General features: G+C 36.4%; 2 protein-coding genes across 2 annotated transcripts in view; both read left to right on the top strand.

Annotated features, from left to right (window-relative positions):
• Nucleotides 1–376: 376 nt before the first annotated feature.
• Nucleotides 377–11304, top strand: atp6v1ab (ATPase H+ transporting V1 subunit Ab). Its single transcript, XM_067377175.1, has 15 exons — nt 377–482; nt 1972–2064; nt 5628–5756; nt 5857–6071; nt 6287–6424; nt 6519–6670; nt 7693–7855; nt 7945–8053; nt 8133–8255; nt 8350–8464; nt 8639–8702; nt 8799–9002; nt 9145–9239; nt 9351–9522; nt 10044–11304. The coding sequence occupies exons 2-15, from the start codon at nt 1983–1985 to the stop codon at nt 10134–10136; spliced, it is 1854 nt and encodes a 617-aa protein (XP_067233276.1). The 5' UTR covers nt 377–482; nt 1972–1982; the 3' UTR covers nt 10137–11304.
• An 813-nt stretch (nt 11305–12117) lies between these two features.
• The window catches only part of gramd1c (GRAM domain containing 1c), an 18627-nt gene continuing 14690 nt past the window's right edge, over nt 12118–16054 (top strand). Inside the window, exons 1-6 of the mRNA XM_067377174.1 lie at nt 12118–12413; nt 13892–13993; nt 14314–14449; nt 14584–14684; nt 14827–14922; nt 15019–15099. Of these exons, the coding sequence (XP_067233275.1) occupies nt 13901–13993; nt 14314–14449; nt 14584–14684; nt 14827–14922; nt 15019–15099 (507 nt within the window). The 5' untranslated portion in view covers nt 12118–12413; nt 13892–13900. The remainder of the gene's footprint in view (nt 12414–13891; nt 13994–14313; nt 14450–14583; nt 14685–14826; nt 14923–15018; nt 15100–16054) is intronic.

Here is a 16054-nt window from a genome sequence, read left to right as displayed (position 1 = left end):
CTATCTGGGTACAGTTTGAAACTGTCGCGTTATAACGTCGACCCAATAACACTAGTGTCTGTCTTACAGTCCCCAAACAAACACATTTAAATTTAACTTAAAACACTATCATTTCACTAGGCTATTTTATCGTATAACAAAAAGAGTTGGAGTTTATTGTGCATATGTCATATATAGGGTAGCCATAGGGTAGCCTAGAGACCTGTTAAAAATATGTACATTGCATATAATCACGGGTTAGCCTAAGTTGTATTATACAGTTAGCCTAGAAAACAACATTACCAAAAGTAACGGGAAATCAAGAACTAACATTTCGTGCACAGCAGGGGGCGATAATGAGTTTACGGCGCGCGCTGTTCAGTCTGCAGAGGGAGAACGGGCTGTGACGTCAGCTCTCGACTGAATTAAATCAGCTGACTCTCTCGTTCCTCACGGATCATCTCACCATAGGATCTGGACACAAGACCGTCTCATTATCTGAGGTATTTAATCATTTTTGCGACGATAGTCATATCATGGGGACAGTCTATTAAAAGAAATGTATCTGTTAAATGAAACAAGCAGAAAATATGATTATAACAATGAATTATTCCCAGATCACTTTGGCAGTTAATTTATTATTTGATAATTATAATCATATAACAGCTTATTTTATTGTTGTGTACACTGTGTCCTGTGTTGCTGAAACATTGTACCCTTCGCCTCTCCACGCAGCTCTTCTTGTTACATGTTTATTTTCCCCTCCAGCGCTGAATAGCACAACTGGATGCTAACAAATAGCTGGAGAATTGTAATATTTCATCTATATAATGATTTTTAAGTAATTACGACCACACGAGATGAAAGATTTCGTAGAGCTTTAACTGTTTGAAGACAAAAAACTACCTTATATTTTCAGCAAAGGTCAAATTGTAGCAACAGCATCGTGATCATGTGATCATGCAGCATCTCTTCGCACTTCGCAGTTCGATCTCTAGTGCAAAATCCGTAGCCTACAGTCATGCAAATCAAAACCAATACAATCATTAAAACATCTTTTTTTATATATAAAATCCTCATCTTTGTCTCTGTGGAGATTTTTGTATTTGGGTGTGACATTTGATGCCCAGATATATTGTGTAGGTAGGCTCTGTGACACAATCACTGTCATGCTAGGTTTGACCACGTGTCCTTAAAGAATTTTCAATGCACTGACATTATTTTTATTTTTTTCTTCATGTGTTCAACAATCTGCAATGTCTGTTTCCTGTCCTATTTATTATGCAGGGTCATTGCTATAATTCATGGGTGCCCCTTCATAGCTTCGTTGTCAGCATCATGTGATTATACATTCACAAAAACCCAGACATTAGTTCCTCTTGAAGCTTTTAATACGAAATATAGAAGGCTATTTAAATGAAATAAGGTGTCCGTGTCTTATAATGTTTTTACCCAGCACCATTTGGTGTGTTTTTTTTTTTTTTTTTTTTGTTGGTTGGATTTATTTTGTTTAGTTGGCTCTCACGTGTTTGTTTCTCATAAATTGCCACTACAAAACAGATTTTTTCCAGATTTGCTCAACTGTCTATTTTCCTCACTTCCTCACATAGTTTCTTTTTTGTTACAGTCAGTGTCATGTGCCTTGGTCATGTGACAGTGTTCCATGGTAGTCTCACATATAATGTTGTAAAATATATAGACTTGTTAGACATGTTAGACAACTTATAGTACTGGATGACAGAACTGCTGCAAATTATTCTGATATAAATGCATAAAAGAAAAAGTAAGATATTAAACACATTTAGATATTCAGCAGATTTAATCATTTAAATCTTCCTGTACATTAATATATAAAATAAATAAATCACATTAATAATATGCAGCTTATAGGCCTTAGAAGTGTAGTAATAAGTGCAGAAAGAAATCCAGATAGTAGTGTCTATTATGAGACTATTTATTTATTTTTTTCATTTTTATATATTTTTGTGTCAGACTCATTCAAAATGGATTTCTCCAAGCTACCCAAGTTCCAAGATGAGGAGCGGGAGGGAGCCTTTGGATATGTACATGGTGTATCTGGACCTGGTTAGTAGGAATTAACATGTCTTAATATGATTTTTATTTTACTTGGATTAGTATGTCACTTGAGCTTTTGATGTATATTATTTTGTTTTATCTGGATTATTATGCCACCTGGGGCCCATTTCAATAAGGAGGTTCAACCAACTCTGAATTTAAAAACTGAACTCTGAGTTGACCTACTCTGAGATGAGTTTTCTGTTTCAGAACCGTTGAATTGAGTTAGTTCGATCAACTCTGAGTAGATTGACTCTGAGTTAAGCGTGTGCACTACGACTATGAAAAGCCACACTCAATGGAGCTCCGAGGATTAAAAAGACGTCCACATACTTCCGAGTCAATACAAGTTTAATTCTTATGACTGTTATAATATCAGAGGTGAAAACTGGCAGAACGCAAGTTATTGAACTAATATTCATTTTCATAGTATCCCACATGCAAAAAAAAATTAAATGAATAAAAAATAATTTAATTGCATTTTTTTATTTTGCACATTATCTGCCAATGGGGTTAGAAAAATAAGGAAGCAGCTATTTACACTAAGTGGAAATCGCATATTTTCTTAGCGATAGATGCTCTTTACAAATCTAAATTTAGTTTTAAGGTTTTTAGGAAAAATGAACCTTAAACATCTTATTTAGGCTTTTTTTTTAACCTCTCTCACCATGAATATAGCCATAGAAGCTGAAAAAAAGAAAAAGAGATGCTATTTACAGTAAGTGCAAATGTCTGCAGATGCTAAAAAATAGAAAATAGTTATATGTTCTATTTCCCTTATAAAAACAGCAGTTCTTTGCAATAAGTGTAAATAGTATTTAGATGTTATTTATGCTTTATACAGATACTGGAGATGCATACTATTTGCACCTTAGTATTGTTGTACATTAACAGCATGCAATAACAACATGGTGTAAATGATTATTAAGATTATAAATACGTTTATCTTTATTAAACACTAGTTGGGCACTTCTACTTCATTTTTATTGAAAATAAATGACTTTCTGATGTGATATGTGATGGGAAAAGGGAGAAGAGCGAGCTGGGCAAAAGGCGGACTCGAACCCGGGTCAATCGCGTCACAAGCCAGTTCTCCACGCCTTGCGCGCTACTGCCTATACCACTGAAGCCGTTAAATCACGCACATCGTTTTTAATATTGTGTGACTTGGTGGGCGGAATTAGTGTAAATTTGCACTTAGTAATAGACAATCTGAATAATCTTGTTTTCCGTTTGCATTAAGATTATTATGCAGATAGTTTTACTTATGTAAAATGCAATTTTTGCAGTGTGAATGAATGAATAAAGTATTCAAACATCACTTGCACTTTACAAAGGAGGAGGAGACCAAAAGAAACTCTGGGTTTACGGAAGAAAACCTGCTCCTGACCAGGTTAGGTTCACCATGACACTGAGTATAGAGTATAAGCAAAGTCCCTTCACTTGACAAGTCATTTCACTCGGCGGCCATCTTTGAAACGCCTCTCGGGCATCCTGGGCATCATGCAGCTCCTATCTCTTTGAACGGGGAAACATCAAATTCTCAAACTGTTCGCCAACCTTACGATTAAATTTCATATTTGAAATCACAAATGAAATCTAACAACAACCGGCTCATAAATTTAGTTTCTAAACGCTCGAATCTTGACAAAAAAAACTGTATTTTTCAGGCTGGATCAAGTTAATGCACATGCGCAGACCTAAATGCGCGACTCTTCGGAGGCGCGTGTCTGGAGATTCTAACGGCCGCTGAAGTGACGCGATTGGCTCTTATTTAGAAGGCGGGACTTATTCCGCCATATTGCGCGTTACTTTCTCCCATTCAAAACAATACGAGTGACACGTCTTGTGTTATTCTAGTCTAGCATTTCTCAAAGTCCGGACTCCGGTCCGGATCCGGACCCGGAGGGAATTCAATCCGGACCCGCCTCCATTTCGTATTTCAACAGCAGTAATTGTGTGTAAGGGATTAAAAATCTGGATTTCCTACTTTGATAAACGCATGTCAAAATCATTTGCTTAGTATTTTATGTCTTTTTGGAGATGGTCCGAAATTAAAGCGAAGGCGAGATATTTAAAGTTTTCCTCCGTGATTCAGTTGCCATGACATCCAGTGAGCATATACTTTTGATGTAATTGGGCGCGAGTGGCGCGACGCGACACTTCACGCGCAGTAAGCGTTTGAATGGGTGTGGAGCAGTGGTTCAACCTGCGGCCCGGCACAAATGTAAATGCGGCCCGCGATATGCCGACCACAATAATAATAATAATAATAATAAAAAGCATACAATTTATTTTTGTTTTAAAATAAATTTAAAGTGAATTAAAAAAAAAAAATATATATATATATATATATATATATATATATATATATATATTATATATATATATATATATATATATATATATATATGAGCTATAATGCTTTATTTGTCATATAAAATAATTTTGGTGAGCATTTATTATTTTCAGACATCAGGCAATGTAGGCTAATGACGCAATCACTGTTAACGAAACACAGTAGCCATTAATTTAGTAAATTTAAGCCTCAAAATGGTCAAATTTGTTATTAAAGGAGAAAAACTAAATGTGGAAGATAAAATGAAGGAACACATGCAAACAAGAAGAGTCGCAGCATCAGCAGTAAAGGTAAGAAGAATGGAAGAATCAGTTTGCTGTTAGGCCTAATGAGCGAGATGGGCAGCCTTCCTGTTTGCTCTGTAGTAAAGTACTTGAAGCAAAACCTACAATTTCAAAAGACTGAACTATGAATTCGATGTGTTTGTTTGATGTATTTTAAATCAGTAAAATAACCGCATCAGCGCACCCGCGGCTGGATGAGCCCAACTCTGCGCGCGCTCGCGGATTCGATGTTGCGCGAGGGATTGCGACATGACAGAATGCTTGATCTCGTCATTGTAATTAGCCTACAGTGCGCTCAGTGTTGTTTGTAGAAAGAGCTGAGTAACATTTGCTTATTAAGGCATTTATGTGATTGTTTGGTGACTATTGCGATGATGTTGAAGAGAGTCATAAAGTCATACAGAATTAAATAGCAACTTAAAGTGATTGTATATACAGTTTGTGTGTTCATTGAGCATTACGGATTATTATTGTAAAGCTAATGTCATTAAGTTAGTTTTTGTTATTTATTATGTGCAACATCTTGGTATAATAATAGTATTATCTGCTAATACCATAACATTAAATCTGATTGGTTTGCATTGGTGACGTCATATGTAAATTATATGCGGACCGTGAGACTTGCACTTGGACCATTGTGCGGCCCACTGGGAAAAAAGTTTGAGAACCACTGCTATAGTCTTTGGTATAAGTTGCCTCCCTTTCAGAAATGGGCTTGACTTACCCTGCTTTCTTGGGTTTGATATACCTCCATTTCTGAAATGGAAAACCCAGAGTTTCCCTCATTTCAGGGTTAACATACTCAGAGTTTTCACTTAACCTCCTTTCTGAAACGGCCCCCTGAGCTTTTAAAACCTAGCTTTTGTTAAACCTTATTTCACTGTCCACAAGTCATTTTGAAGGTTCCTGACTCACTGATTGTGTTGTAGTGGTGACGGCCTCCAGTATGGCGGGAGCTGCCATGTACGAGCTGGTGCGAGTAGGTCACTGTGAGCTTGTGGGAGAGATCATTAGGCTGGAGGGTGACATGGCCACCATTCAGGTCTATGAAGAGACATGTATCCTATTCTTACCTTGCTACAGGAACACTTCCTACGGTTGTTATGCTGTGTGTAAAATCTATTAAATAGTACTGTAGTTTTCCTGAGCTTTCATCAGCTGGCGTTTCCGTTGGTGACCCTGTCCTGCGCACAGGAAAACCTCTCTCTGTGGAGTTAGGGCCAGGAATCATGGGTTCAATCTTTGATGGTATTCAGCGTCCCCTCAAAGACATCAATGACCTCACTCAAAGTATCTACATTCCCAGAGGAGTCAACATTGGTGCCCTTAACCGTGATCTGAAATGGGAGTTCACTCCATCCAAGAACTTGCGTGTAAGTGAATGATTATATTTAAGTTAAAGTACTGAATTATGGAGGCATCACAACATTATGACGTGCAATATGAAAAACAAATGTACTTTACTAACATTATTAGTGGACCTCAAAGAAAATAATGGTAGTAGTAACTTAAAAAGTGCTCCAACATAACAGATGGTGTCAGGTGATCAACCAAATCAAATGTTTGAATGATTCTGTGTCCATCACAGGTTGGCAGTCACATCACAGGAGGTGATATCTATGGTACGGTGTTTGAAAACTCTCTCATTAAACATAAAATAATGTTACCGCCAAAAAGCAGAGGAACTGTCTCCTATGTGGCTCCACCTGGAAACTATGATGTCTCGGTGAGTCTAGTAACAGTTTCAGTTTGTGAAGAACAGTAAAACATGAATTATTTGGATATGGAAGTCAATGTGCATGTGTGTTTTTGTTTGTCAGGATGTGGTGTTGGAGTTGGAGTTTGAGGGGGTGAAAGAGAAGTTCACCATGGTGCAGGTGTGGCCCGTGCGTCAGGTCAGGCCTGTCACTGAGAAGCTTCCTGCGAATCACCCTCTGCTGACTGGACAGCGAGTCCTGGATGCCCTTTTTCCGTGAGTCAGAAGAATAAACTTTACTGTTTCCATAATAATTCCAAAAGTAATTTTCCACAATAATAGGCAAAATTTTTAAATGACAAATAATGGACAAATCATAGATTTCTAGATTTGCCCAATTTTCCCCAAATGATTTTTCATAATAATTTAAGGACTTCATAAATGTCAATCAACAGAAATGGGGGTGGTTTATGGACTCTTGTTTCCGCCACTAAATAAAAAGGATAATTGCGACTTTATCTTACAATTCTGACTTCTTTTCTCAGAATTGAGATATATAAACTCACAATTCTGACTTTTTTCACAATTGTGAGATATAAACTCACAATTCTCATAATTCTGACTTTATAACACACAAATCCGACTTTATATCACACAATTCAGACTTTATATTACGCTATTCTGACTGTATAACTTGCAATTCTGACTTCTATATCACGCAATTCAGATTTTATATCTCGCGATTCTGACATTATAACTCACAATTGTGACTTTATATCTCGAAATTCTGACTTTATAACTCATAACTGTAACTTTATATCACACTATTCTGACTTTATATCTCACAATTGTGACTTTATAACTCGCAATTTTGAGTTTATATCATGCAATTGTGAGTTTATATCACGCAAGTCTGACATAACTCGCAATTGTGAGTTTATATCTCGCAATTCTGACTTTATAACTCGTAATTGCAACAATCACGCAAGTCTGACTTCATAACTCATAATTCTGTCTTTATTACTCGCAGTTGCATGTTATAAAATCAGAATTGAGATATAAACTCACAATTCTGATAAAGTCAGATTTGTGAGATGTAAAATTGCAACTGCGAGAAAAAAAGTCAGAATTGTGAGTCGCAATTACCTTTTTATTTTTTTATTCAGTGGTGGAAACAAGCTTCCTTAGTGGTTAAATAATGGTTTAAATAGTAAAATTGTGTAAATACAGTAGACGTTTGGTAGAGTAAATGTCTGGTAGTTCAACAGATATTTTAGTTTTACTGTTTAATTTAACAGGTGTGTGCAGGGAGGAACCACAGCCATCCCTGGTGCTTTCGGTTGTGGTAAAACTGTGATCTCTCAGTCCTTATCGAAGTACTCCAACAGTGATGTCATCATCTACGTGGGTTGCGGAGAGCGTGGTAATGAAATGTCTGAAGTACTCAGAGATTTCCCTGAGGTGATTAGCATCAGTTATCATTGATCCTACAGCACATAAACTGTAATAGAAGGTTCAGTAGGTTGATTGACGGTTCTCTCGTCCTATAGCTGACCATGGAGGTGGATGGTAAGGTGGAGAGCATCATGAAGAGAACGGGCTTGGTTGCCAACACATCCAACATGCCCGTGGCTGCCAGAGAAGCTTCTATTTACACCGGTTTGTCAAACATTTCATATAGAAATAATTAAAACTAGCAGCTGCGTTGTCATCCTTAATGGCTGTTTATTCCATCCAGGAATCACACTGTCTGAGTATTTCAGAGACATGGGCTACAATGTGAGCATGATGGCTGACTCCACCTCTCGATGGGCAGAGGCTCTGAGGGAGATCTCTGGTCGTCTGGCTGAGATGCCTGCTGGTACGTGTGCTGTGACCATCTCAGCCACCGCGGCAAATATTATAAACTATAAAATATGAACTAAATTTGTATTTGTGTGTGCTCGCATTCACAGATAGCGGTTATCCTGCCTATCTCGGAGCACGTCTGGCCTCGTTTTACGAGCGTGCCGGCCGAGTTAAATGTCTTGGTAACCCAGAGAGAGAGGGCAGTGTGAGCATTGTGGGAGCGTAAGTGGATCTCGTGCTTTTTCTTCTTCAGATGCCATTTGCTTTTTTGCTTTAGTAAAGGTTTAATTTTTCTTCCATATTTGATATATTTTTAATAAATCTTACAATATATGACTGTTGATACTGTTAATGTGTGCGTCTGCTGGCTCAGTGAAGCTTTTGTTTTAATTGCAGAGTGTCTCCCCCTGGTGGAGATTTCTCAGATCCTGTGACTTCTGCTACACTTGGTATTGTACAAGTAAGTGTAGATTCTAGATTTTCTTCTCATTGCTGTCTTAATACACTTCGTTATGGTGAAAAACATGTTCATGTTATTTCTTTTTCTGTCTTTCAGGTGTTTTGGGGTCTGGATAAAAAGCTGGCTCAGAGAAAGCACTTCCCCTCAGTGAACTGGCTCATTAGTTACAGTAAGTACACAAGAGCTCTGGACGAGTACTACGACAAGCACTTTCCTGAATTTGTGCCACTGCGTACCAAAGCCAAAGAGATCCTGCAGGAAGAAGAGGACTTGGCTGAAATTGTGCAGCTTGTGGGGAAGGTGAGTTTGTGGGATTATGTGTGTTTACTGTTTATACCACTACAATTAATAGCTTATACTTATTTGTTTACATAATTGATTTTGTAGTATTATTATGGATATTCTTCGGTCAGTGGTGCAACACGTTTTATTTACATTTTAGGCATCATTGGCTGAAACGGATAAGATCACACTGGAAGTTGCCAAATTGATCAAGGATGATTTCCTGCAGCAAAATGGATACACACCTTATGACAGGTAGTGAACACATGCTTGCAATGTGTATAAGCTTATGATTATTCAGCTGTCCCATTCGGGTGAATGGGATAGTGTGGAAGTGGAACTAAAAATATTAATTTTTGCTTTCAGGTTCTGTCCGTTTTATAAGACAGTGGGTATCTTGTCCAACATGATTGCGTTCTATGATATGGCACGTCATGCCGTAGAGACCACTGCACAGAGTGACAATAAGATCACCTGGTCCATGATCCGGGAGCACATGGGAGAAATTCTCTACAGGATCAGTTCCATGAAATTTAAGGTACAGGATGTAAACACTGATTGTGTTTGAGTCTTCCATGATAAAATGAATCCTGCTTTAATGCCTTATCAAAATAGTCTGTACCACTTGATTTATTAGAACTTCTGTTTTCTTGGTTTGTCAATAGATTGGTTCCTCTTTTTTTGTGGATTATTCACAAGTATCAAGAACAAACCAAACAGTGCAATTTAATCACATTGCCAGAGGTTGAATATTATCTGTTAGTGGTTTTATTTTTTTAAGTGGAAGTGTGATTTATTTTAAAAATACAAGTTTTAAATTTTTATGCATTTAATAATTTAAAGAATGTTTTAAAATATTAAAATGATTTGAAAATACTTTCTGCTATCCCAGCGTAACATGCTTTCAACTATAAGTAACCCATTCATTGTTTTGGACTGTTAGAGAAACCACTTTTCTTTCAAGTTTCTTTCTATTTAAATCATAATTTAGTTAAAAAAAAAACTGACATTTATATTCCATTTTCAAGATGTTTTTTAAAGTCTGTAACTGCATTTCAGGACCCTGTGAAAGAGGGTGAGGAGAAGATCAAAGCTGAGTACGCCCAGCTCCATGAAGACATGCAGAACTCCTTCCGCACACTGGAAGAATAAGAGTCTTGTCTTAGCCATCTTTCTCAGGGCAGGGCGGCAGAATCCACCAATCCCCTCACCCCATACACGCAACACACTCGCAGTCAGTGTCCCTTTTCTCTGTCTAATACATTCCGCTGCTTTATGTTCATCTTGTGGTGTGATGGATGCTCTAGTGTTCTTTAGGTGTTGCCAAATACCTTTTGTTTGTGTGTGCATTTGTGTATATGTGCAATTTGTATTTTCCTCTTCAAATCCTCTGCTCTGCCCCAGGTCTTCATGTTTTATCATCCTCTCCATAAATATTGATGTTATTAAATAATTTGATGTAATTATTGTTCTATTTTTATCTGTACAGAAGATTGAAAGACATGACTTCAGAGGTTCACTATATTTACAGCTGGTATATTACAGTTTTAATGGTTTACAAAATTTGGTATGGCTGTTTATTGCAGTATTGTCCTGTATATTTCTTTGAGGATGCAGTACACTTCCTCTTCATTGCTCACATGAAAATGTGTTTGAGTCCTGGAAGAATATAAATAAATATTGATGAATTTACAAGTATTGTCTTTTGAGGTCCTGCATGTTTGCTTTTAATAGTTTCTTTTAATCCAAATTTAAGCCTCTAGCAATTTTGCAAAATAAAAACGTTCAGATAAAACTTGAGGAAGAAAATATTATCATTGCAACAAATGATAATCTTTAAATAGAAATATGTGGAAATCACATAGAACACTCCAAATAGAGTGTTCCTTGCCACTGTCATCCTTGTCTTACTCGTGGAAGGATTTTAGACAGTCATCATTTTACAGTTTTGAGGTATGTACTGTATAGTACTTTAAAAATAAATTGGGTGGTGTATTTTGCAACTTTTTCATCACTCTATAGGGAGTAGTTCCTCAAGTATTTCTAGCTTTGTCACTGTGTCAACCAAGAATGCACTTACCATTTTTCATATGGTGTGGAATGAAATGCCAAATCATTCTCCATTTTAAAGGGTAAAAGAAACTGTTCCTATAAACTCCGTTTTAACATCTAGGTTACAAATGTAGCTATTATTTAAGATAAGAACTGTACAATACATCCAAATACTTGATGGGTAAGTATTCATGGTAATGTTACACCTGCAATTTCTTATTCTTTATGTTTGGTATGTTCTCAGAGGTTGAATATCATGTTTAAGCAGAGGTGTCTGCTTTTATATGGCATATTTACTTTAGTGTATGTGCTTATGAGTGATGTCAGTTTGTATAACTGGTCTTACTGCATTTTGTCATCTTGAAAATGAAATGTGACTACTCAAGTTCCCTGCCCTGAGTTCTTGTCTTTACACTTTCTAGGCTTATCTCCATGTGTTACACAACAGCTATAACTATCTTGTCTGACTTTTCTATCTTATTAGAAGTCATATCAAATACCATAGGTAAATCTAACCTTATTAAACTGACCTTAGATGTCCAAAGTGCCTGAAACACATAAACCAATTTAATTTCTTTCTATATTATTTGGTCTTTTAATTAAAAATGTTGCCCAAAATAAAACTCTTCAACCAGTGCAAAAGCGCTATTAAATGTTACAACACATTATGTTGGTTTACATCCATAACCCATGCAAATATGTATTTATTATGTCAAATATAGGTTTGCTACGGTTACCTCATCCGGCGAACGCCATTTCGGTTTTCGAATGTGAGCTTCGAACATAATACGCGCCCTTGTAATCGAACTTTTTAAAAAAGATTCCACTAAAATTTGAATTCAAACTGGAACATGTATAGTTTTATCTGAAAATAAATAAATGACTGTAGAAAGACACTCCATATAGCCTAATTCAATAAATGTAGGCTAATAAAAATGGTAGGCTAGGCTACAATATATGAAATATACAATAAATGAATTATTTTGTCAAAACTCTTTTTATAGAGTCCCAGTTTAAGCGTTATGCTTCATTTAAACTTTAAAAAGAATTTCACTTCACAAAAAATAAGGAGTCTCCTTTGCGTCATGCGTAAAATATGCAAATACAAAAATGTGCTTGTTCTCAGTGTAGAATGGCACGTTGCTTCATGAGCTGGTACACTCTTGACTGTAAACCTGTTGCCAGGTGTGAGTAGGACGGTCGCAACAACGAGACAGACAACACCGCAGCACGCCAAAGACACTAATCATTGCTGCTGTCGGAAGTTTATAAGCATTTGGAATATCGGCGACGATTGAAGCTCATGGTAACTATCTTACAACCCCAATTTATAAAGACCTGGATCTCAAGTAACCAGTAACAACACGACCTTCTCTGGTATGTATTTTATATGAGAACAAGCCTTTGATAATCGAGGTTAAGTGTTTTATTTATTGCTACATTCAATATTCTGTAATGTTTCTGTCAACACTTTTAAAAATAAAGGTTCTTTATTGGCCTTAATGGTTCCAAGAACATTTAACATCCATGGGACCTTTCCACTGCACAAAAGGTATTGGTAACACTTTACAATAAGGTTCATTAGTTAAACATTAGTTAATGAACTAACCCTGAGCAATTCATTTGTTACTATATTTACTAATATTCGTTAATGTTAAATAATGTTAAATATGAAAATACAGTTGTTCATTGTTTATTCATGTTAGTTCACAGTGCATTAACTAATGTTAAGAAGATGTTAATAATGTATGTTAAAATTAACATTTACAAAGATTGATAAATGCTGTAGAAGTGCAGTTCATGTTAACAAATGTAGTTAACTAATGAACCTTATTGTAAAGTGTTACTGGAAAAAGGATTCAGATTGTTAAAATGTTCTGAAAATGGTTATTTTAAGAACAGTTCACTTAAAGATTCTTTGCAGAACCTAAAATGGATCTTCATCGCTACAAAAAACTCCTTTTGGGACCTTTATTTTTAAAGGGTTAGTTCACCCAAAATTGAAAATTCTGTCATTAATTACTCACCCTCATGTTGTTCCACACCCGAGAGACCTTCGTTAATCTTCGGAATGCAAATTAAGATATTTTAGTTGAAATCCGATGGCTCCGTGAGGCCTCCATAGGGAGCAATGTCACTTCCTCTGTCAAGATCCATAAAGGTACTAAAAACATATCTAAATCAGTTCATGTGAGTACAGTGGCTCAATATTAATATTATAAAGGGACGAGAATACTTTTGGTGCGGCAAAAAAAACAAAATAACGACTTATTTAGTAATGACCGATTCCAAAACAATGCTTCAGAAAGCATCGGAGCATAAATGAATCAGTGTATCGAATCATGAATCGTATCGCGGGTCAAACCGACAAACTGTTGAAATCACGTGACTTTGGCGCTCCGAACTGCAGATTCGACACACAGATTCACAATGAAGCATTGTTTTGAAATCGGCCATCACTAAATAAGTCGTTATTTTGTTTTTTTGCCGCACCAAAAGTATTCTCGTCGCTTTATGATATTAATATTGAGGCTCTGTACTCACATGAACTGATTTAGATATGATTTTAGTACCTTTATGGATCTTGACAGAGAAAGTGACATTGCTCCCTACGAAGGCCTCACGGAGCCATCGGATTTCAACTAAAATATCTTAATTTGCATTCCGAAGATTAACAAAGGTCTTACGGGTGTGAAACGACATGAGGGTAAGTAATAAATGACAGAAACTAACCTTTTAAGACTATTTTTTTCCTCCCAATAGTCTGTTTTGTTTTAAATTGCTGAAAGAAGTTTTAAAGAATTAAATAATTTGTAATGCAGTCAAATAAACCTTACTAAGTGTTACTTCACCAGGCTAAAGGCATGACTCAAACACCCAAACAAGTGATGGGCAATGAGCTCACACAGGACTCCAGTCAATCTGGGGAAGGCAGATTGACTTTAGAAGAGCAAGAGGTGAGACTGAACATGCTGCTTGTGCTTACATTACATTGGTAAAAGTCCACATTGTATTAACGTCAATTTATGTATGATCTTTAGCAGAATTATATTGTACAGTTCGCTGTACTTTGTCCTGCAAAAGATTACAGTCACTTTATCATGATGAGATTACGCAAAGGACATTATTGATTGCTAAATGTTTTGAGATATTAGTAAGCTCTTGGGAGCCTGCTGCTTTTACAAGTGTGTAATACACAGATTCACAAATATTATTATAATATTACAATATTATTTATTTACTTAATTTATTGAATTGCTGTGATTTTACCTCACAGGGTCTGGAAGTCAGTGGGCAGTGCGTTACAGCACCTCAGTCACCTGAAGCATTGCTTTACACTTGTTATAAACAGAGGAGTGACGAGTTTCGGAAGTTATTCAGAGAGATGCCTGAGTCTGAGAAACTAATTTCAGGTAAGACTGATAGAGGGAGATATTAAGTGAACAAAAAATGTAAAAATATAATCAACTCAAAATGTTTGTTGGTAGAGACACAATATTTGTATAACCATATCAGATGTTGTTTGAATGATCCATCTTTTCCCTAGACTACACCTGTGCTCTCCAGAAGGATATCTTGTTACAAGGCCGCATCTATATTACAGAGAATTGTTTATGTTTCTACAGTCATGTTTTTCGTGGTACAAAAGTGAGTTGTGCAGAAAGATTATGTCATTCTTCATTGTTTTCATGCCATTACGTGTATCCTATATATAGTGAGCATTTAAGAATTTCTTTTATAGATGCCATTGCTCTGCAGAAAAATGACAATAAACCTGATTTTGACTTAGATCATGGTAAATATGAAGGATGTCAACTCAATGACAAGAGAGAAGACAGCGAAATGGATACCAAATGCTATCCAGATCAGTACTAATTCAGAGAAGGTGAAGTTCAACAATCAGTTAAACCATTAAGTTTTTAGTCTTGTTTATGAAGATACATGTTTTTGACAAAAAAATGTATTTTGTAATTTTCCACAGCTGCTGTTCTGCTCATTCTCAGCAAGGGAGAAAAGTTACCTGAGTATGTTTCGGCTTTGGCAGAATATTTTAATGGAGAAGGTAATTTCTTATTTTTTACTTCTTTAACCTCACTATCATTGATCAAAAATGGTTTGCTGTGACAGATGATTTAGCTAATAATTCCTTATCATCATGCATATCATCATATACAACCTGCTTGGTTGTAAATTACTGTGTTTTTACTCTACAAAAATGAATGGAGATATCTCAGATATGATCTGAAACAGATATAAAATAGGACTGGGGTTCTCAAAAACCCTTCCATTATCAATTTTACAGTGAGTCTTCATAGGCAACACAAACTATTTATTTGTGTTTGGTAGCCTCGGGTGTTTACTAATGTGGCATATTAATACCATGTGAGGAAAACAGACAGAATAATACCCTATAGACCTAAGTTCAGGGATATGCTTCAGTGTAAACAACCTAAACCAGTAGGGTACACTTAACAAGGCAGCAAATGAACGTATAGTTCATTGACCCCATCGAGGCGTGGCTTTCTTCATCTTAAAAAACACTCTGCGCAGACAATAATGCCTTTTTCCTCACATACACGTGGAACTGCAGAGCTGAAATGACAGGAAATTTAGTATGGAGATATGATAACCGGCTAAAAGCAGATATACTGTTAAAGTCAACGAAAAGCACACCACTAGGCGGCGCAGTTGTAGCTTTTCGTGGCTTCCTGATTTCAGCATTTCAGACTAACGTTAGTTCACTGTGGAAGCGCACAGGTTACTGGCGTTCAGGTAGGTGACCCTACGGGGAACCTTTACTTATCGTACAATTTAGCGTGTAGTTAAGAAAATATTATATTTTAACTGTCTTTCTTTGAATATGTGATGTAATTCTAAATAAGGTTTATGAATCGATAAAATGTTTTATCTTCGGTTTGTTGTTGTGAAAGTGTCCGTGCCATACGGCCTTTGAAACAATGTTTTGCATTTCTTTGCGATTGTTTGGAAACTTTTTTTCACACGACGTGGCTGTTTAT

The sequence above is a fragment of the Chanodichthys erythropterus genome, chromosome 23 (genome assembly GCF_024489055.1).
Source record: "Chanodichthys erythropterus isolate Z2021 chromosome 23, ASM2448905v1, whole genome shotgun sequence".
NCBI lineage: Eukaryota > Metazoa > Chordata > Actinopteri > Cypriniformes > Xenocyprididae > Chanodichthys > Chanodichthys erythropterus.
The sequence above is the reverse complement of the archived record's forward strand: the minus strand, read 5'-3'. Positions and strand labels throughout refer to the sequence as shown.